Source organism: Mus musculus, chromosome 5 (assembly GCF_000001635.26).
Source record: "Mus musculus strain C57BL/6J chromosome 5, GRCm38.p6 C57BL/6J".
NCBI lineage: Eukaryota > Metazoa > Chordata > Mammalia > Rodentia > Muridae > Mus > Mus musculus.
In genome coordinates this window covers 107,138,659-107,161,997 of record NC_000071.6, presented here as the reverse complement: position 1 = coordinate 107,161,997, position 23,339 = coordinate 107,138,659, and the positions used below count along the sequence as shown (strand labels likewise).

The 23,339-nt window shown below is 45.6% G+C and overlaps 1 protein-coding gene across 1 annotated transcript in view; it reads left to right on the top strand.

Annotated features, from left to right (window-relative positions):
* Tgfbr3 (transforming growth factor, beta receptor III) overlaps positions 1-23,339 on the top strand; it is a 183,063-nt gene that overhangs the window by 127,632 nt on the left and 32,092 nt on the right. Inside the window, exons 5-10 of the mRNA NM_011578.4 lie at positions 7,563-7,746; positions 12,040-12,208; positions 13,825-13,972; positions 19,452-19,641; positions 21,286-21,614; positions 22,077-22,229. Coding sequence (NP_035708.2) covers positions 7,563-7,746; positions 12,040-12,208; positions 13,825-13,972; positions 19,452-19,641; positions 21,286-21,614; positions 22,077-22,229 — 1,173 coding nt within the window. The remainder of the gene's footprint in view (positions 1-7,562; positions 7,747-12,039; positions 12,209-13,824; positions 13,973-19,451; positions 19,642-21,285; positions 21,615-22,076; positions 22,230-23,339) is intronic.

The following is a 23,339-nucleotide window of genomic DNA, read 5'->3' as shown; positions in this document are numbered from 1 at the left end:
CAAAGATGATTTGCAGGCCTGGTGATGTAACTTAGTGGCAGAGTGCTAGTCTAGTCTACAAAAATCCCTGGCTTCAATCTCCAGCACCATGAAAACAAATTAGTAAATAAGATTTGTATCTCTGGCCTAGACCAATGTTCCTGGGGATGCATTAGAGTTGTGAAATCTATATTTTGGCTTATTTCTGCCTGACATACATTGGTCTGAAGATTATACTTGGGGAGTTCCTATCTTGGAGTGTCCTTTTATCACTGATTTGTGTTCTGAGTCTAAGAATCAGATGGGTGATTGTACATCACCAGCCTGTAAGTGCATTCTTTCCCTAGGGTCATATTGGAAGAAGATGATCTGCTAGAAATCAAACTTGAACTATGTATAATTTTAAGTATAAATAAATAAAAATATAACTAATTCACCCAACCAAATATTTAAACATGTAATGCTTAATAAAAAAATTCACAGGGTATTTTTCTGTAAAAATCAAAAACATAAAACCCCCAAACCTTCAAACTCTGGTATGTATCTTTTATCTTCAATGTGGGTTGATTTAGCAACATTCAGATTCTCATTAGTGATGTCCAGTCAGTGGTTGTCCTATTGAATAATTTATGAATGGGAGTCAAGATAGCCTTCCCAGACTCCCTGACATTCACAGTACATTGAAACATTGGCTCCTGTTTCTCTGCTCCTAAATATGTCCTCAGAATTTTCCTTAGCACAAAACTTGTGGCAGGCACAGCCAGCCAATTGAATTCCAAGGTGCATTCTATCAGACACTTACTGTCTTATTGGTCCTCTTCACATCCCAACTGCTTGGGATGTGTCCCGGCACCACATGGGTGAGCATTCCAGGCTCCAGAGGAAGAGATGAGAGATGGGCAGAGTAAATGGATACATCTTGTGGGGTTTAGAATGTAATGGATACAATAGAAAAGATACACAAAGAACAGAGTAAATTGATACATCCTATGGGGTTTGGAAAGTGATGGATACAATAGAAATGATACACAGAAATGGCACACAAGGAAATATGGAGGACCCAGAACTGCCAGTGTGGCATGCTGTTGGTTGTGTGGCAGGTTTAAGTGAGACTGCATTCTGAGGGTGATATGTGAATGAACTTGAAAAAGGGGATGTGAGAGGGAAGGGCAAGACCTGATGGTCTCCGGTGGTCTGCTGAGACCTGAATGTGTATCTGGGGTGCTCACCTGAAGGTGGGTGGGGATGGGGTGGAATCAAGAAACGGAAGGATGGGACTAGAAGAGGCATTGAGCAGCTGCAGCACTGGCCACAGCAGAGCTCCCCTCCTCTTCCCCCACTGAAGACTGAATGGATTTGGGGAGTGTATGTTGACCTGCTGAGATCAATGCAAACATGAAGCAGCACATTTCCAGGAAGACTCTGTAGAGTCTCCCAAGGATCGGCCTTCGCTCCGACCTGTGAGCTCACTTCAAGGCATATGTGAGTCCGCTTAGGATTTGAAGAGTTAAGCTGGAACACAGGTGTGGAAACAAAAGGCTGGATGCCTTCTCTGCTTTTTCTTTTTTCATGTACTTTTGGATGAGGTTATTGAATCTTATCCAGAAAAAATAATAAACTTGGCTCTTGTAGCCTTGCCGTAAGTTCTTGTAATAAAACTCCCAACATTGGCAGATAGAGTAATGTTCTGCTCTTAAAAAAAAAAAAAAAAAAAAAAAAAAGTCTGGTAGCATAACTTGAATTTAAAAATACCAATGTTGTGCACAGTTCAAGCAGGAAAGAACATTCTGGTGAGGAAGGGACTCAGGTGCACCCCAGCTTCCCTGGGTTGGTTAGACCACAAAACACTTAGTGATTGTCCCTTCAACAGACCCTTGCTAAGAGTCGAGATCCTTGGAGCTCAGTGTTTGGTGCATTCCCACAGGAAGACATCTGTCATGTCAGGGAATGTCAGGGGTTGGGTTTTAATTAGAAAGTAGGAGGAAAGTTCAGTGGGTGGAGACACAGAGCTGCTAAGTATGCCTTAGTAATTGGTTTTTAGCTAGAGTTATTAGGTGAGAAATCAAATCATTAGTTTGAAAGCCTAGTTGAGAGTCATTTTCTGGGAGAGAAGGCAGGGAAGCAAGAAGCACTGGCCACTGGGGTGAAAGTGGTCTTTCCTGTAAGTGACATCAAGAAGGGTCCCATCAACCAGCAATCATGAACCCTGCCTTGCACCACGCAGTGAGCCAGCTAGCAAAATTCACAATGGACACTTGCTTCCTTGGCCCTCCGGCTTTCTGTGTCAAGGGAAGATGGCAGGTGTGTCAGTGTGTAGGAGCTGTTATTGAGGCAAGGAATGGGCAGGAGGTCCTGAGGAGAGCAGGGAGCCTGGAAGGCCTCACAGAGAAAGGCATGGGAGGTAAGGAGCCTGCTGGCCAGGTGAGGCGGCCACAGCAGAGTGATCCAGGCAGGGAAGAAGGAGAGAAGGCCCAGGATGGAGTCGTTTGTTCTGCAGCAGTGATTGGTTCTTTAGGCTGAATTCAGGGCATGTGGGAGAGTGGTGTGAAATGGAGGTGGAGGGTCAGAGATGCCTCTTCCCCAGCTATGTGCCACATTAAGATGCTTACCTGATCTGTATTATTGCACGGTTGCACTTTAGGAAGGGAACACGGGTGAAGGAACGGGATTGGGTACTTTATTTTTCTCTTTTTAATTACAAAGAGAAGGAGCAGGACAAAGGACCCTGAACAGAGATGGAGTAAAAAGGAAGTCTCTGTTATTCCATCCAACTGTAAATTCCTGTGCTCAACCATTCATTCTTTTGAAACAATTTCACATTATTTATTGTAGAATACCAAGAAACATGATTAATCTCTGCTCTTTATGTCTGTCACACATCTCCTAAAAGCTTTGGTGTCCCCAAAGTGATATCTTGCTGTGTTAATGTGATAGCTGGTAACTGGGTGGCCTCAAGTTGGGAGCTGGTTGCCGTGGGAACCAGCTGCTAGCTCAGAGGCTGGGCCATCCAGCATCTCTCCCACAGCTGAGAAAGGAAATAGACTTAGACCTCATCTCCATTGACCATGGATTTGATTCAGTCTGACCCACCCATTCAAAGAACCCTTGAGTCTTGCCTCAGTGTTCAGAGTCAGTACTGGTAGTGATTTGACAACCGTGCTGTCTGGGGGTGCCGAGGACGTCAAGAATATTGTCCTGAAGTATGAGCATGTGACAAAAGTTAAGTAAAGGTTTGCATTACCAAAGAACAAGGAATGAACTCTCTGACTTGGTAGGCATGACTCAGATCAGCAAACCAAAGGGGAATTTTAGGGGAAGAAAGAGAGCCGGGAGGGAGGGGCGGGTAGGAGGGGGGAGACTGGAGAGATAGCTCAGCAGTTAACAGCACTGACTGTTCTCCCAGAGGTCCTGAGTTCAATTCCCAGCAACCACATAGTGGCTCACAACCATCTGTAATGGGATCCGATGCCCTCTTCTGGTGTGTCTGAAGACAGCTACAGTGTACTCATAAATAAAATAAATCTGAAAGAGAGAGAGAGAGAGAGAGAGAGAGAGGAAGAGCAAGCGCGCAGGGCTCGAGAGATGGCTTGTCAAGTAAGGGCACCGGGATCCACTCAGTGGAGGATGATAACTGGCTTCTACAAGTTGTCTTCTGACCTCCGGATGTGTTTCATGCCACATGTGCCTACACACACACACACACACACACACACACACACACACACAAACACACAAGCATGAACGTCATCATTTTGGAATGAAGGAAGAAAGGGAGGAAGGAGAAGGGAAGAGAAGGGGGAAGAAGGTAAAGGAAAGGGAAGGGAAGGGAAAGGGGGAAAAGGAAAGGGAAAGGGGAAAAAGGGAAAGAGAAAGGGAAAGAGAAAGGGAAAAGGAAAGGGAAAAGGAAAGGGAAAAGGAAAGGGAAAAGGAAAGGGAAAAGGAAAGGGAAAAGGAAAGGGAAAGGGAAAAGGAAAGGAAAGGAAAGGAAAGGAAAGGAAAGGAAAGGAAAGGAAAGGAAAGGAAAGGAAAGGAAAGGAAAGGAAAATTTATCATGGCTGTGCGTGCAGGGCTCTTTCTGGAGGAGTTGGAACAGAAGCCCACTGTGACTGGCGACACAAGCCTCGTGCATAGGTGCCAAGGGAGACTATTATTCTCTCTGGGGATTCTTTCTCTATGGAAATCATAGTCATTTTTAGTCCTGAGGATTATGGGGGCCACCCGTGAGCAACATCTCCTACAACTCCATCATGGCTGGGAGGGCCTTTGCAGGGCCTGTGAAGCTAGTGGTTGAGGGGAGAGCGCTGACTAACCACTTTCGAAAGCAGAAAATTTCCATTGACCTGTAGTCAGGGACACCTCCCTGCCCCTGGCAGCTCCCCTTCCTCCTTATTGGAATGTGCCTGAGGAGTGGCGGTAACTGCGTTTCGTTTCCAAATTCCTCAGCTCTGAGTTTATGAACCTTGGGGCTGCCTGGAGAGAAGACTGCACTGGGGCAGGGTTGCTGGTGTGTGGCAGGGACTAACCCCTGAGTGAGCCTCCCCCCTCCGCCCCCTCCCCCCCACCCCCGGTCACATCACATGGCTCTTTAATGGCTTCAGGCTGCATCCCGTACTACGACTGACTCCTATTTACACTCTTCTAACCCTCGGAATGTACCAATATGATGCGTCTCTTCATTCACTTTGCTTTGCATAATGTATTTAAAACCCAAAGTTAAACTGTACAGCTATAACATGCAAAAGGACACAAGCAACAAACACGGAGGGATCCTTGCCTCCACAGCAGAACGATGCTGGCGGTGGGTCAAGGCCTGCTCTGCACTGCCGTGGGTTTTGTTCTTTTGGTGACAAGCTGAATAAAAATATTTAAGTTCTTTTCAGAAGCGAGAAGATTTTACTGCAGGGCAAAAGTCACAAAACCTGGTGAGGCTGGTTTGGGGTTCTGTGTTGAGGCATGGCTGCACCCCCAACAGTGATGCCTAGGGGTGGCATGGTTACTGTGAGGCTGGAAGGTGGCTTTGACATGAATACACAACATCAAAACCAGGTCAGAGCTAGGGCTTCCACACTGGCTTCTCTTAAGCAGCCCGAGGACCATTACGAGCCACCATTACCTGTGATGTGAAAGGCACGAGGTTGTGCCTGACACATAGTGGATGGACAGCCGATGTCCATTTAGGACATGGTTTTTACCCAGTTTATTAATGATTAGTTTCGTGCTTCCCAAACCAGTACAGACCATAAAGGCTTCCTTAAATGTTAAGAACCCACAGGGCCCTCTGAGATGGCTCAAGAGGGTAGGTGCCTGTTACTAAGCCTGACAACCTCTCAAGTTGTCCTCTGACCTCAATACACACCCAGGGACATACATGCACAAAGTATATAAATATTGAAACAAAAAAAGAGTGAAACCTGATATATATCATAAAATGGGGTAGTTAGGGGTTCATACTGGGGAATGGAGCAGATATTTGGGTACTAATGACACTTGGTAATGTCGAGTAATGACAGTTGGTCATTACTCCATTATCACTGCCACAGGCTTCCCAGTGTCTTCAGCAAGTTTGCTAAGATTCAGTGTCATGGCAACTTGGATAATTCTTTGTTGGAGCAGCTCCATACATCGTAGGATGGCTAGGAGAGATGCCAGTATCACCTCCCCCTCCTGGTTATGAGAATAAATATTATTTCTTGACAGTCATTGCTTAATGCCCCCTTGGGGAATAGAATGATCCCTGGCTGAGAGTCACTGGTAGAGAGCCATCTGCAAGGTACTCACAATGGGTCTATGCTTGCCTTCCACGCTATGGAACACTCAGCGAGGTGTTTCCTAACAAGACCAAGCAGGGTCACCCAGAGATGCTGGGCCCACTGGAAAGTCTAGTAAGTCTGGGTGTTTGGATAGTTAGCAGCTCCTTAGGCACTTTCTGCTTCAGTCATGACAAAGATGATGGCACATGCCTGTAATTCTAGCCCTTGGCAGGCTAAAGTGGGGAGATCAAGAGTTCAGAGCTAGCAAGATCAGTCTCAAAAACAAACAACTTTTATGTGGGTATATATATATATATATATATATATATATATACACACATATATATGTATGTATATATATATACCCACATACACACACATATGTATGTATGTGTGTGTGTGTGTGTGTGTGTATATATATATATATATATATATATATGATTGTGTAAAATATTGTATAGAAAGTGTTAGTGCATATCACAGCAGCTGAGTGAGCACCAGGCTACTCACGTGAAGAGGAGAAATGCAGTTATATGTGAGGGAACCACTTAACAAAGTCCCAGCCCTCATCTAGCCTTTTGTTCTGAGGTTCATTGTTACTGTGTGGCTATTTAGAGCCTCTTGAGTAATAACTTGTTTTTTGCTAAGAACAAATAGTTAATATGAAGTTTAATGTATGGTGTGTATAGTTTTGAGACTCATGAGCATTGTTAACTACTTTGGGTTTTCACATTGGCATTGATAAAAACTAATCAGTTTACAAATACTAGCCGGCTCCTCCTTTTTATGTGTTACTACTTACACACCATGCTGTGCAAGGCCAGGGATGGCCTGAATATACCACAACACTGTGACATTTGCACAGACATCCTTGCAAGTTTTCTTGGGATTCGTTTGACAGGCTCTTGACCTCACGGTTCCTGTGGGGATCTGGAAGTTAACTAAATGAGCTGTTATCCACATTCTTCCTCCTGCTGAGAAACCTGAAATTGAGAGACCTGTAGAAAATTGGACACCTTGGCCGTTCTTTATCTTAATGCTCAGGAAAACACAAACCAGTTGCGAATAGTTCTCACTCGATCTGTTGTGGTGACTGTTGGCAGAATTTACAGCTTATGGAAGCCATGTTCAGTTGCTCATCAGACTTTGAGATCATTGCTCTGACCCTGAAGCCAATTTGCACACTTAGTAACACTTCCTCTGTGACATCCAACTCAGCACAGTACTGTCTTCTGACACAATTTATTCACGTGACATTGGTTCCAGGACTACCTCCCTGTACCAAAATCTACAGATATTTGTGTCTCTCACAAAATGGTGTAGTGTTTGCATGTAAGCTACACACACATTCCCCTGAAGACTTTAAATTATTCCTGGGTTACAGATAGCACCCAATCTAGAATACATACTGTGCAAAGAGTACTTACTGATTAGGAAATGACATAGCTAAAAACTTTTAAAGTCCATGTTTGTCAAGAGAGGTGCTGTGTTTCCCTTAAATGTCCAGTTCTAGACACGGCTCTGGTATCCATATGTGTTGAAGAGAGGTACTGTGTTCCTGGTCAGTCCACAGACATGGCAACATATAAACAGAGACTATCCAGTACTCAGAAGTTTGATCTTTAATGGAAGTCTTCTTGGGGTTACCTGGAAGAAGTGGGCTTGGGATTGCTTGATTCAGCTCTTAGGGAGCTTGCCTCTGCCACATCTGCCTGCATGTCAGAGAGAAGAAACAAATTAGGTATGATGGTGAAGTCTAGCTAGGGCTCCCTCTAAGTCTGGTTTGACTCTGGGTAACTGTGTCATATTAACTATAAGTTCTATTTGTTCCAGGTTTCGGAGGGTTCTGTGGTCCAGTTTTCATCAGGAAACTTCTCCTTGACAGCAGAAACAGAGGAAAGGAGTTTCCCTCAAGAAAATGAGCATCTGCTACACTGGGCCCAAAAGGAATATGGAGCAGTGACTTCATTCACCGAACTTAAGATAGCAAGAAATATCTATATTAAAGTGGGAGAAGGTAAATGTTGCATGGCTTCTGTTAATGATGTTAATGTTTATAACTGTTGGTTGTTTACCTTTCTGAGTCCAGGTGCTCAGAGCCAGGCATGGTAGGATTCCAGAGTCCTGGAACTGGCGGAGACCTAGGAGATGGCATGAGAACTCTTCTCCTACACCACCTCCTTGTTTTTCCTTCTGCAGGAGTGGGGCTGGTTATAACCAGCTGAGAGGTAGGGAGCAGTGTAGCTGAGAGGAAAGGAGTTGTTGTGTAGGATTTAGAACGCAGTCAACCACAGAATTCAGAGTAAGCAAGTGGCTAAGTGTCGGAGAGGGAACAGCAGTGCCAAGGGATGCACTGAAGGAGGCAGGATGGGTTAGACAGTGGGGGCAGCTTCTTACCTGTGATCCTGCAAATGTTTTAGGCCAGTGTCCCTTCCTGACATTCAGAGATCAGTTAAATTTTAGTCATTAACAGAGGGGAAAGTATTCAAGTACATTTTTAGTGCTAATGCTTGCTACAAGGACAAGTTCCTGATAAAAGGAACTACATGCTTTGGGTAAGAGACAGACCATTTTAAGTTCTGTGCCTTGCAGAAAGGTAAAATTTCCAACAACTCAATTTTGAAAGCCTGTTTGCTAAAAGCATTTTAAAATCAGTTTTAGTTGGGAATATTTGGGACTCCACCCACCTTCAAAAGTCAACGGGACCTGCTGACATCAGCTGTGTAAATAGTACTGCTCTTCTGCTGCTCCCTTGAATCTGACAGTCGGCTGTCACTTCTTCCCTAGATGTCATGCGGGGGTTAGGGGCTTTTGAATGCTTGGTCCCCCATCTTGGGTCTGGGCTGGTTGAAAGTAAAAATGGGCCATCATTGGTGTGTAAAGGTGAGTCACTATTGATGTGTAAAGGTAAGCCACCATTGGTGTGTAAAGTAAGCCACCATTGGTGTGTAAATGGTGAGTCACCATTGGTGTGTTGACTACATGCAGATACATATCAGGAGTTGTCACATGTCCAAGAAGGGGGCATTGTTTCTGTTATTCTATACAGAGTTTAGGGGAGGGGTAAGTGGGTGTACTCTGATCCACATTACTAGAAAGTGGGAGAGCCGGTTCTCAACTGTAGACTTCCTCACTCCTGTGTCTAACGCTGTGACCTGATGTTGTGCTTAAAGTCTTAGCCTCGTAAGCACATGCCCAGAATGAAAGTGAGCTGCTGATCAGAACGTGCCCACTGACCTGAGGAGGGTTTTAGAGGAGAATGGGGTTTGAACAGCCTAAGTTTGTTCCTAGATTCTTGTGGTAGTCAGGCCTCATCGTGCCAAAGAGATTTTTAAACATATCTTAATAAAGGCTGTAAGCCAAGCACCCTGTCTTTCTGAAGCAGAATCTAGTAGCATGAAGGGATGGAGGGATAACAGTTCTTGGATTGTTAGAACAAGGAAATTTGGGGTGGAAGCATGTGGAATGTTGGACCCTGTTTCCTTGACAGTGTGTATAGCACAGATGTCACCTGCCCCTAGGATCTGCAACACTCAAGTAACCGAGCTCCACCGAGAAGAAGCACAAGTAAAACATCTGATGCCCAGTCAAGTAAAAACTGGTCGGCTCCTTGAGTATCCCTAGCATCCCCTAAAACTTGACTCCAGCCATCAGTTGGGTCCAAGTCACTGGTCCATGTCACAGAAGGGAACAGTCTCGGGGAGAGAGGAACACTACTGTTCTGTTCAACTTGTAGACCCCGAACAACGTTAACAACGATCACCTTGCATCAGGGTGACTGATTAGCTTTCCAAATAGGGACCCTAGCCACGAGTGTCTCCTTGCTCAAACCGCACTGGTTCTGAGAGTGTGACGACCGACCGTGTCAGGAACATCACTGTTACTGAGCACCTTGTTGGAAATACCATCTGTGGCTCAGTCCTGGCCAGCTAAATTAGAAACGGGGATGGGGTCAGCAAAGTGTGTTTCCATGAGCCATCCAGGTGCTGGTACTTACTATCGACAGAGTGAAGGAGCGGAGTGAAAGCTGCTGGCTCTAATCTGAGCACCATGTCTTAGAGCATAGGCCTTCACGGCAGGAAATGGAGCCTTTGCATGACTTCCAAGGCTCATTGCTGCTCTCACCATCCCTACCAAGCTTAAGAGGTTTCTACCTGCAGATCACCTGCCTGTGGTTCCCTTTCTACTTGGCACTTGGTATAAGTTTTTACACCAACCATGTGGAAAGGCACTTGAGCTGAGAGACTCCGTGCCATAAAATGTGATCAGCTCCTTCAGCTTGGTTGCAGTGGCATGTGGGACTGGAACCCTTAATAATCACAGCTTTTAGACAGTTAAACTTTCCCGAGCAGCTCACCAACCTGGGGAAATCTTTGTCTATTTGTCTCAAATTTTACATCGTCGTTAGTGGACTCAAGAAGCCTATACGGTGTGTCTATTATGTGCCAGCTGCATGCTGGGTGCACCTGGGTAGGAACTGCAAGCCACAGTCCCAGGAGGGTCCTAGTCTCTTGAGTCTTCTGGCCCATATACATCTCCTGATTCTCAATTAGATTTCAGCCCTGCAGCCTGATATCATTTTCTGTCTTGTGAACTGGGTGGGGGTTGGGGGAGGCATCACAGGGCTGCAGCTGTGAAGTACACATTCTTCATCTGCACATCTGGAAAAGCCCTTAGCAGATGTGGAGGAGGGCCGCTCCAAAGCCTGAATTGTTAAGCTGTGGGCTGTTTCCTTGGAGGAGGTTTGCAAAAAAGAATGCAGGGTGCTTGAGCCAATGCTCTCTTGCAGCAATCACACAAGCAGGGGCCATATTAACTACTGTAGTGCCGCCTGCTCTGAGGTGCTCTGGGGATATTGCAGTGGTTGGAGCTGCGGTGCCAGAGTGTGAGTTGTGCAGGGTTGGGGAGGGCAGTGTCAGCCCAGCCTTAGAATCTTAAAAGCTCATCCCCTGTTTTTAGGTGAGGCTTCCATGTGGAGGTGAACCCCCAGCACCCCGTCGTTAAAATTTAAAAGACACAAGCCTGTCTCACCAAAATGCCAGGTCTGGTTCATTCCCCTTCTGAAAATCTGGCTTCCCCTAAAACTTCCTGGACACCGGTCCCAGTTGTCACTGTGCCAGCAACTTCACTCGGGTTCTGCTTAAACATTTAAGCCACAAGATGGAAATCCCATCAGGTGTAGTGCTCTGTAAACAGCATGTGTCACGGGGGAGTGTCTTCAGAGTCTTGGGGCTGGGATATCTTTTCCCTTGTGGAAGTGGTGAGCAGTCCTCAGGCAGTGGTATTTATAAAAGCACCGTGAAAGTGGGAAAAAGATCTGCGGGCCAGAGAACCAATAGCTACTTGTATCAAAGCTGCAAGTGCCCAAGGAGAAGCCTATAGGATTAAAAATGGATTCAATGTTGCCAGTGCTCATGAAAATACTGGCTAGGTCGGGACCTTCTGGTAGACAGATGACAGTCTTAAGTCTGCAGCCCAGGGGAGGAGCTGTGGTCTAGGCGCACAGGAGTGAGTGAGGTTATCTATAGAAAATAGACAAAGGGAGGATTGAGATTCTGAGTCTTGATTATTTAGCCTAACATAGGTTTCCAGCTGCATACATTTCCCTGTATATGCCATGATGTCATTTTTTTTTCTCATAGCTGTATATCTTTGTTGCTGTTTTGTTTTTTGAGATAAGGTCTGTAGTCCAGGCTGCCCTCAGACTTGCTATGTAGCTAAGGATGCTTGTAAATTTCTAATTTTCCTCGCTTCCACCTCCTGAGTGCTGAGATTACAGGTGTACGCTGCAGAACCTTTTACACGATACTGAATATGGACCCCAGGGCATATTGCACGCTAGGCAAACATGTTACCAACGGATCTACACTCCCCAGCTCAGGGCTGGGAGTCTTGGGCTTGGCTGACATTAACTACAGAGCCTCAGAAAGGAAAGATGTCCGTGTCCCACATGATCCCCTGAATCAGATTCTGAGGGACAGAGTCCTAAGAGGTGGTTCTGTCCTGGATCAAAGACAGAGGACCACTCTAGTGAAAAAGAGTAGGACACAGCAGGGGTCAGAGGAGATGAACAGGGGCAAGAAAGGAGTGGGTGTAGGCAAAGAAGAAGCCACTAGCACTGGCCAGCAGAAGGCCCCTGGTAGCCAAGGTAGAAGGCATGGCTGAGCAGTAGCCGAGGCCACAGATGAGGACCCTTTGGGCTCGTGGCTTCTGGTTCAGACTTAGCCTCGGTCACACTACCACCTCTTTCCTTCCCTCCTGGTCCCATAAACTCCCCGATTTGACCCCAGTGCCCTGTCTTTACTTTCAGATCAAGTGTTCCCTCCCACGTGTAACATAGGGAAAAATTTTCTCTCGCTCAATTACCTTGCGGAGTACCTTCAACCCAAAGCCGCCGAAGGTTGTGTCCTGGCCAGTCAGCCCCACGAGAAGGAAGTGCATATCATTGAGTTAATCTCCCCCAACTCCAATCCTTACAGGTGAGCACGCCTGTGCACTCAAGTGCACCCATGTCTGCATGTATGTACATGTGTGTGTGCGTATGTGTGTGTTATAACCTGAGAAGAGATGAAAGTAAAGATCTGTTCTCCCCTGATATGAGGGTGAGAGCGGGGAGCAGCTCACTTTATTTGGAGAGAGGGAAGCAGCCATGCTTCAGGCAGGCGTGGATCACAGAAGAGGAGGACGGCACTCAGCATGGTGACGTGGTTTGCATTATCACCTGGTTGTAAAGATATATATGCCAGAGAGTTCTTGAAGCCCCTTCTTAACTTCTGGGTTTAATTTTTAAGATAATGGTTCTCCTTTGCTATCTCCTTTGACGGACATCATCACTGTTGAAACAGTGATGTAATTAGAGTTACAGAGTAGCCTTATTATCTACCACAGTTACCATTTTAATATGCCTCTTTTGATTCGGTTATATGTATAATATCCTCAGAGTACGTATGCACCGTGTGTCTGTGTGTCTGTGTGTCTATGTGTCTGTGTGTGTCTGTGTCTATGTCTATGTGCGTGTGTACTGCATCTTCATGGTATGAATCAAGGATCCATTAAATAGATATCACAATCTGACACTTGTGGAAGTTTGATTCTCCCTATGAAAATAATTAGATTTTGTTGTTGTTTTTAAGGAGGGGAAAAATAATAATTTTCTACCCTGACCTGTATTTCATATGGGCCAGTGACTCAAACTTTACCAGTTTTTCTGTAGAGAGATTTTTGAAATGAGACGTGTAATAGAGTTTTCATTTCAAAATTGAATAGACCACAGATCGTTTGGGTGAGAATCTGTTCCATGCCATGTACAGAACTCTGTGGAGGGACCTGGAGAGTGCGCAGACCTTCAGCCAGGCTTTCTGATCATTGTGTCTCACACTTGAAACCACGACAGACCCTTCCCTCAAATTCGGAACGTTTAGTAAAGCGTTCATTTAGTAAAAACCATTTTCTCTCATGCTCAGTTCTTAGAAGTTTGTATTGTGCTCATCAATTTTGTATCAATTGCTTGCTTGACCACTAATTTAAATAACTTTATATACAGAAGCTTGGGAAAGTAAGTGCAGATATGATTATTTAACTGTTACTGATGCCGTAATCAAAACTTACGTAAGTCAAGAGGCCTTTGGCCTTTTATTTATTCTGACATTTCCTGGAGCATGTGCTAGCATGCCTCCTACCCCTTCCCTCCTCCAGCCTCAGCCACCCACATCAGGCTTTGAAGGGCTTCAGCATATAGGGACTTAGAAGTTCCACAACAAAGGGCGAAGGCACAGAACCTTGAACACAGACAATTCTGCTTCAGAAGGAAACTCCCTTGGTGTTCAAATCCCTTTAACTGAGGAAGCATTGAGGAGCCTTCCTCCCTCCCCCTCTCTAGAGGAGAAACACAGCTAATTAGCATCAGGCCTGCGATCCTATTGTTATGTAAACCCGTTTTGTTCAGCGTGCAACAGCAATCTGTTTTGCACATGTCATTTGCCTGGGATCCACGCCAGCATTTTAATCAACTGGCCAGACACTGGAAACACGAGGCTTGGAGCAGTGGCAGCCTTCTGGCTCCGGTCTTGACTTTGCCTTTGGTTTTCACACACAGCACCTTCCAGGTGGATATAATAATTGACATACGACCTGCTCGAGAGGATCCTGAGGTGGTCAAAAACCTCGTCCTGATCTTGAAGTGCAAAAAATCTGTCAACTGGGTGATCAAGTCTTTTGACGTCAAGGGAAACTTGAAAGTTATTGTAAGTTGGTTGCTCATTTCTTGGTCTTGTTAAACAGCAATAACTTAAACTGTGGTTGTGTGTGTTATTTTTGCAAAGGTTCTGCCTCTTTGAACTTTCTAAGCTCTCTGTTAGTTTTCACTCTGCAGCCTATACTTGGTTTCTTCTGCTGGACAGTCAATGTCATGGCTAAAACATGGCCCTAGGGAACATTGTGGACTTGGGTTTGAGTCTTGGCTCTATTACTTAAAAATTATGGCCTTGGACAAGTTCTTAAAGCTCTCTGAACTCCAGTTACCTCATTATGAAAGTTCTGACATGAGTTAGTGTACTTTCTAGTCTTAGTAAACATGAAGCAATGAACATTTTCATGTCTGCATATTCTTTAGGGGGTCAGTGTCACAGTCTGGAACCAGGTGCATAGGGAGGAAGGAAAACCAAGCTGACCCCAGCCCATGCTGTAGACTTCCCTGTTGAGATAAATATGTGATGTTGGGTGAATCTGGCTTGCATCCAACTTCCAGGAGTAATACTCTGACAGAAAAGTAACTCTGGGCTCTGTGTGTATATGGAGGGGGTGGGGAGTGAGGGTGGCATGGGATGGGATGGGATGGGATGGGATGGGATGGGATGGGATGGGATGGGGGTTGGTACTCACTCAGTAAATGACTTTATCCTGCAAGCTGTAATCCCAGGGCTGGAGTGTGGAAGACAAAAGAACCCTGTGAGCTCAGTTGCTGTCCATTCAGCCTAGCTGGCTTGGTGAGCTCCTGGTTCAGTGAGAGAAGCAGATAAAGATTCAAGAAAACACCTGATGTTGACTTCCCACCTCCACAAACACATATGTGCACCCTGCTCACACACATGTATATGCACTACACATGATCCTTTCATGGTAACCAGCTTACCTCTAACATAGCTTCCCAAAGCTTCTGTGAGGGGCCTTGCAGGCTGACAGGCTAAGGCAAAGGTTCATGTTGAAAAGTTGATGAAAGTTTGGTAAAACCAAGCTCATCTCAGATATAATTAGGGGGAAAAAACAACCCGATTTGGCATAATATTGGAGCAAAGTGTGGTGTGTGTGTGTGTGTGTGTGTGTGAGAGAGAGAGAGAGAGAGAGAGAGAGAGATCTCCTTGGCATCTCTTTTGTAAGAGTCAAATTTTTAATGTGTGTTAATTGACCATCTTTGTTAACAGCTAAAATGGATTGTAGATGTTTGGAATTTAGGAGAGTCGAGTTGTGTTGGTTCAGCATTCCTCTGCCCACTGCACCTTCCATGTGATCTCTGTCCTTTTGCTCACAGCACCTTCCATGTGATCAGCAGTGAGCAAAACCAACAGTTCCCTACAAGTCCAGTCACTTAGGTGAGCTCCCAGAGGAGCAGACAAAGCCAGGAGCACATCTTAATTTAAAATGCTTTTTCCTTGTTCCTAGGGATTTTTATATTATTATTATTATTAATTTACTTCGACTTTGAAACAGTCCAAATAATCCATCAAATGTAGTAGTGATGCATGAGGCTGGTACTGAGTGCAAAGCCTTGCCGTGATTTTCCAAGGTCACAGATATTTTGATTGCCTTCCCTTGGCATGGCGTAAGGGGTGGTGGCGACCTGGAGTGTCTGCTGCCTTTGCTGCCTGGCACGCCGGCCAACTGTTTTTAGTTTCAGAATAACAAAAACAGGAAAGGGAATCATGCCTTGAAAGGCAGAAAACATGCGGTGCACTTTAACTCCCTGCTGGAGTTTGTATGTACTTAGCTCTGACTGGCGGCTCTGCTGTCCCTGCATGCACGTGCCTGGACCACAGTGGTCCTGGGCTTTGCTTGAATGTCCCTGTCTGTCAGAGGAATCAGAGAGACTAAGAAAGACGAGGAATAAGATCGGCCATCATCCCAAACAAGATCTGTTTATATTCCTCTCTCTGGCTGCACTCCTGTTCCAGGCCAGTCCTGGACAATACATGACAACATTGCTAAACAATTAGGTAATGTTTCATGATGATCTTTTATTCCCCAGTCAGTTTCAGGCTCTTTGACTTCTAACTCCCTGTCCCAGATGTGAGCTGTGCTATGAGGAACAGGTACATGCTAAGACAAAAGTTTAGGTTGCAGCTTAGGAAGAGAGAAATGGTCTTCCCTTTACAGACAATATGGTTACATGTGAAGAGTAAAGGACTCTGACTCAACCACACAAAGCTAGATTCAGGTACCATCTCCAGCTGCCAGTTCATGGCGGACAGTACGACTGAACATGGTGTAACTGTGAAATGGGACAGTGACAGCACTCACTCATTGTGGGGTTTAGCTAAGCTCATTCAACCACCCAGCAAGTACTTGTTAAGGGCATATGGGGTCTTTTTAAAGCACACAGGTACATGGAGCATTCTCAGCTCCGTGTGTTACCCAGTCTGTGCATCACAGCTTCTTTCTCACTAGTGGAGCAATGGTAGAACCTAGCTCCTGTATTAAAGGAAGACTAACTTAGGAAAATACATGTGAAGGTCTATCACAGACCTGTTGTACAAAGACTCACCTTTCTTCCATAAGCACTCCCTTGAAGAATTTGTCCACAGGAAACTCAAAGGGCTTCATTAACCAAGGTGAAAACAGGAGAGCTACCAAAGTTCATAAGACCCTGAAAGAGTAATGCCAGCAGCACACCCGCATGGCTGTGTGTGGGTTTGTTAGAGGCACAGCATAGGCGGCAGTGGGAAGTGATCAGAGAGATAGGAAGGCTATGCAACAAGATCAGCAGCAACACTGCAGTGTGGCTCTGGCCCCTTCCGCAGGTCCTCCCTGTGGACGTGGCCCAGTCACTTCTACAGCAGGGAGAACCTCAGAACAGAAAAGAGGAGGAGGCTTCTTAGAGGCTTCCTCTTATGGGCCAGAGAGATGGCTAAGTGGGTAAAGGCACCTGCTGCCTAATCTAAGGACCAGAGCTTTGTCCCTGGTATGCACTTGGTGGAAGGAGAGGGCCAGCTCCTGCAAATGGTCCTTCAAGCTCCACATGTGCACACACACACACACACAAGGATGAAATCATAATAAACTTAAAAGCTAAGTTTTCTCTTGTATTCTTTGATGGAGCCTACTCTTAGAAACGATGCTAGTTTAAAGGCCCAGTGTGCAGATCCTCAGCACACTATTCTCCGTTAAGCCCTTCTCTTCACCATTGTTTCAAAGGCATGGGGGTGGGGGGGGGGGAGGCAGAGCCCCTTCCACCCAACCCAGCTACTAGTTCACAAAATGGGGCTGAAGATAATGGTGGTGGTATTAGGGGAAACGTCCTTTGAGCACCCCCTTAGCTGCACTACGTTGGGAAAGTCTGGAGAGTCCTAGGAACACAGAAATGAGGGATTTACTCAATGCTGAGAACCAGCTTGCCTCCCGTCATCCTGCTGCTCTCCTAGTGCAGAGTGATGTCTGATCTTTTCAGTTCCAAGCCACAATTAACGTGAATCACACAGACAGCTCCTGTGTTTAATGTGGAAAGGCGTGAAGAGATTATTCTGTCCTGGTGCAGCAGAACAGGTGGCCATTGCGATGATGAGATTCTGGAAATACGGTATTTTCTCAGCTGTCTGACAACATGAAAGTCTAGGGCAGATGAGGCCAGGCAGTATTGTTTAGGCCAAGGTTGCGGTTCCAGCCAGTCAAAACACATGCTGCTTTGAAGGGCTGGGAGATGCTGCACCTCAGCAGGCTGGCTGAGTGAAGCTCTGAGAGCTGCTGGCTCTTACTACTTCAGCCCCGATTCCTCTTTATCTCATTCCATTTTCAATCCCATTTCCCTCTCTCTCCCTCCCCCTTCTCCCTATCTCTTTCTTTCTCTTCTTTTCTTTCGCTCTCTCCCTTTCTCTCTCCCTTTCCTTCGCCTACAGCCCTCTCTTTCCTTCTCTCCCTTCCTCTCTCCCTCTCTCTTCCCTTCTCTCTCTCTTCTTCTTCTCCTTCTTCCTTTAGGAGTTTCCTCTGAATGTGAGTAAGAGCTAATGCCTGTCGGTCTATAACCTGGCTTACAGATGGTGGCAGGATTCAGTTCTCACTCCCTTTTCTTTGCATGCATATGCAAAGTCGTGACTGGCCAGTCATGGCAGGTTGGTCCCTAGATCAGCTCTTTGGGTAACAGGAGAAGATTTTGGGTGACACATTGAAGTTTTGACTTGGAGTAAAAGTGTCCGCAGCCAATCTCCCACAACACGGAGGCCAAGAGAACTGAGAGCCCGTGAATCTTTTACGACTCTACAGTGGGAAAGGATTAATATTTGGTCATGTTTGGGGTAAATAGAATGGGAAACAAATGAGGAATTTAGGAAAAATGCTACAGACACGCAGGAGAAAATCAGTGGGCATGGAAATTAAAGGGACGTTGATGTGGCGTGACAGTGGTATAATCTGTGCTCTGGACATGCCCCAGCCCTGTTGGAGCAGTTGTGGGCACTGTGCCTTCCCATCGGGTCTCTCTGCAGTGACCAGCCTCCTCACTCATCAACAGGATCCCTGACACAGGAGTCAGCAGGGGACATAGACATTTGCTGCCTGTATCTCGGCTAGTCAGAGGCCAGTCATATACTTCCTTGAAAGAATCCTTTCATTTTAGTGTTGTAACAGATTATTAATGAAAACTAACCTTTAATATGGCTTTAACAATTTCCATATTGTTATAGAGGGGCCATATCAATCGTTACATCCTTTCAGTTTTAATATGCATGTTGCCTGTGTAAGCATATAAGGGCTTCCTCCTTTATTACTAAATACAATGCTACTACCTGGGTGATATCTTAATAGTACTCCACAGCATAAAATATAGTATATTAACAAAATTGGCAAGTGAATACAATTTCAGAACACCTAATCAGTCAGATGACATGTAAAGGTTTGAGGTTTACTATGTGGAAGCTAATAGTTCATACAGCATTGGGAGAGTCATGTGATCATGCCATCTTCCCTGTAGATCTAGGCCACAAGATGCAAAGCCACAGGCATGTTTGTAAACACGGTGTGCACACCTGTGTACTCTACAGACAGTTTTACATAAAAAAAGCGGAAGGGAACATTTGAAATGTGTACTTGTTGTCCTAGTAACGGACATAAAGTAAGTACTCAGTGAGAATGGGCCTCTCTTCGTGTGCAGTGTTTTATCTTAGTGTCTTCTTATCCGAGGAAGACAGAGGTTACAGGGTAAAGCCTCCTTGTGCAGTCCAGAATCTGTTGGTTTCAGATAATTCCTCATTCAAAGTATCTTTTTAGAATATCCTTTATTCTTTGACAACTTTATACAATGTATCTTGATAGTGACCACCCCCAATTCCCCCTTCCCTCATGGACACCTGTAAAATATCCTTTTCCACCTTCCAAGGTCCCCCTTTCATTTTTGTAACTCTCTGAGTCTGATCTTGCTGAGGTCTGCTGCGATCCTTCCTCATCGTGGTTTGACCTTGTGCAGATCTTGGACCGGCACTTTTAATTTTAGACTCATGGGTAAAATGTTGCTGTCTTTAGGCTCCTGACAGTATTGGCTTTGGAAAAGAGAGTGAACGATCCATGACAGTGACCAAATTGGTAAGAAATGACATCCCTTCCACCCAAGAGAATCTGATGAAGTGGGCATTGGACAATGGCTACAGCCCAGTGACGTCATACACCATAGCTCCTGTGGCCAATAGATTTCATCTTCGGCTTGAGAACAACGGTAAGTGTGATGTTTCCCACCTGTTGGCTTCTGTCTTCCAGAGGAAGCTGCTCAGTGAGGGACTCTCATTTCCATGTATATGTTGCTGGCTTCCTGCTATCCGTCTTTATAATCTGTCGGTTTCACCGTGAAGCTTAAACTAATGTATTGGAGGCAACGGTAACACACATTCTCAGGGATGGAGAGCTGCTTGTGTGTCAGACATTTTTGCTCTCTGTGTCCACTGTGATAACATCAGGACGCTAAGTGACCGCTCACAGCTGACAACACCAAGGGGTAGGTCCATAGCAAAGAAGCCTGACAAGAGGCTGAAGCTTACAGGAAAGTGACCACGGGGCTCAGACTGGGTAGGTTTCATTCAGCCTGTGGAGGCAGAATTGTCTCTCGGTTTCTAGAGTCTTAAAGCGGGTATGATTTGAACCTCAAGTTTTCTGAGACCTTGGTGTGTTCCTCACCCCATGGTACACGGGCTGAGCTGCAGCTGTAGGTTCACTTCCCACTTAGTATTTCTTTACTATTAGGGGAGACGTTGCTTAATCTCCAAACCCGAGCCTCAGATTCCCTGTCAATAAATCAAGGGAAGGAAAAGATCTGTCTTGCTGGCAAACTGCTATGAAGGATTGGAGGGGGGGCCGGGGATGTTTTTGTTTAAATCAATGTCTATGTTAAAAGCAGTCCAAAACTGTGACTTCATGTGGACCCAGATAGCCATAGCATCCTTTTCAAAGGGATCCTGTGGAAGGAGAGTCCCCGTCTACAGATCATCTCTATCTCACACTGAGGGGGGTGTGATCCTAAGCATAGGTCAGCTGGGCTCAGATAATAGTGGAGGCGGAGAACACTGGGAGAACAACTAGTTCTGTAAGTTATTGAAAATGTGACAGCAATATGCATTGCTTTTACAGAATTCTGTCTTCCTTCTGAAGCGCTCTGCTCCCCAGAGACAGTGTTCAGAGAGACCAGGGTACCTGCACAGCGCCCAGATTTTTATCAGTCAGAAAGGAGGTGACAAATAACAGAGCAGCGTCACTGTCATAGAGGAACCACCCAGTATGCTGAGGAACCTGGGCCTGATCCTCTGAACTACAAGATAAAATTTAAAAATAGCAATATAGTTTCTAGAAATCTTCTGGAAAAAAAAAGATTTTTAAAACCCTAGATTCAAAGAAAGTATTTTAAGGGCCTTTGACTAAGTTGTTACTGCCCCTCATCGCACAGATACATAGTTTGTAGGGACTTAGAAACTATCTAGCAGAATGAGTCTCTTTGGTGATGGAGCGTCCTGATCACACTAGAAGCTTAAAACATTAAGAACTGGAGTTCCACGTGTACCCAAAGTTGAGGATCACTGATATACTCCAAACTCTTAATTTTAAAACTTGGGAAACTGAGTCACAGAGAAGTAAGTCACCTGTCTGGGGCCATTCAGCTAGTTAGAACAGCGGGATCAGAATTCAGGGTTCCATGTTTCTTAGTTAGTTCTATACATTGCTCATTTACTGTAACTTTGATTTTCACCCATTCTGTGCTAATTCCTGTTCTGTCTCTAACAATGACCATGACTGACATCAGTCACTCATGATGTTCTCACAATGACCGTGACCGACACCAGTCACTCATGATGGCTTGCCCTGTCTTTCCCAGAGGAGATGAGAGATGAGGAAGTCCACACCATTCCTCCTGAGCTTCGGATCCTGCTGGGCCCTGACCACCTGCCTGCCCTGGACAGCCCATCCTTCCAAGGGGAAATCCCAAATGGAGGTTTCCCCTTCCCATTCCCGGATATCCCCAGGAGAGGCTGGAAGGAGGGAGAAGATAGGATCCCCCGGCCAAAGGAACCCATCATTCCCAGAGTTCAATTGCTTCCAGACCACAGAGAGCCAGAAGAAGTGCAAGGGGGCGTGAATATCGCCCTGTCAGTCAAATGTGACAATGAAAAGATGGTGGTAGCTGTAGACAAAGATTCTTTCCAGGTCAGTGCAGTCTCTTAAAGGAAAGACGTGAAGCTTTCCCCAGCTAGCTGCAACTCTGCATTTATTATTTCCCTGTAGTTATTTTACTTTTGAATCTCCGTATGGTGATGTTTTCCCAGTTGGATAGGCCACTTTCCCTTGGCAAGGGCCTTCATTCACTTCCTGTTGTTCTCAAAAGAGGAGGGGAGTTCAGATCCTTGTATGTCAATATTTTGCTATTAAAATTTCAGTGCCAATAAACACAATCTGTTGTTGACAGGTGCAAGGTGAAGAAAAGGCTTGATATTCCCAGGAGAGGCTGCCCAGATGAAAAGGGGAGGGGGGCGATGAAAAGGCGAGAGGGGGAGGGGCGAGATGCCTGCCTGCCTGAGGCCTCAGCCTTTGAGACAGGCACTGCTTGTAACCCCAATACAGTGAACAGTGGTTAAGCCCTCAGGTAACCTTTGGTGCTTTCCATTTCAGACCAATGGCTACTCGGGGATGGAGCTCACCCTGTTGGATCCTTCCTGCAAAGCCAAGATGAATGGTACCCACTTTGTACTGGAGTCTCCGCTGAATGGCTGTGGTACTAGACATAGGAGGTCAGCCCCAGATGGTGTGGTTTACTATAACTCTGTGAGTATTCTCTAGAACAAAGCCTTACCTTTGTCACGGCATTGCTGGGTATTATCGAGGGTTAGCCGCTGAAAATGACTGGGATGGAGATAAAGCCAGATGTCAGTTCTCAACAAAAGGAGATGGACTGTAACCCTGAACTCTTGTCTTGTTATGATTTATCAGTGTATGCTTGGGATTTGAAGGTCCTGTTTTCTCAGCTGGAGTTGTGATAATCTCACACACTTCCTTCTTCCATATAATGATGGTTCAACAGCAGGGTGGTTACACCAGAGGGTCCTTATGGGGTTAAAGCCCCAAAGCCCTAGGGTACATGAACATCCCCCAGTGGATAGTCTCTTGCTTGTCCAAGAGTAAGAAGAGACTTCTTTCCTCATGAGCCTAAGATCAAAAAGGAATCCTGATAAAATTATCCAGTCTCTCTAATAAAGACCCCAGATTTAAGAAAATTTATTTTTTAAATCTAACTGGAAGAAGGTTCAATTTTCCCCAAAAAATAATTGGTTGCAGTCACCGACTCTTCCCTCCGGGAAATTACTCCTGCCAGTTCACCTGAATCTTATCAAGTGAGGCCTGTCCTCTTCAGGGAGGGAGACTGAAGCACAAAACCCCACAGATGTTTCAAAGTGTCCGTTTTGCAGATCGATTTTTAAATACTTCTCAGCACGCCACCCACAATCACCGCGTGAACCTTGGGCAGCGTGTGTTTCCGTGAGCTCTTAGCTCGATTCCACCACTGACATGGGCCAGCTCTCTAAGCTGCTGGTTCATATGACCTCCCATCACCACATTTGACCCAACCCAGAAGAGCAGCCGGAGAGGCGTTTGCCCAGTGTGTCACAGGGCTCTCCTGTCAGCTTGCTGTATTGTTCCTGAGACCCTTAGACAGTTGGCCCAGGAAAGAGGGGCAACATGATTTCACTCAGTCGCCTCATTTCAAAGGCAAAGAAACTGAGCCCTGGAGAGTTCTGAGGCTTGGTCAAAATTGAGGGGCTGGTTATACCGGAGAGCCAGGACCAACTCTTCCCAGCCCCACACCCACCGACGTTTCCTCAACACCAGACTGGCTTATGTTCCTTGACTCATCTCTTAACTTTTGCATCCTACTCA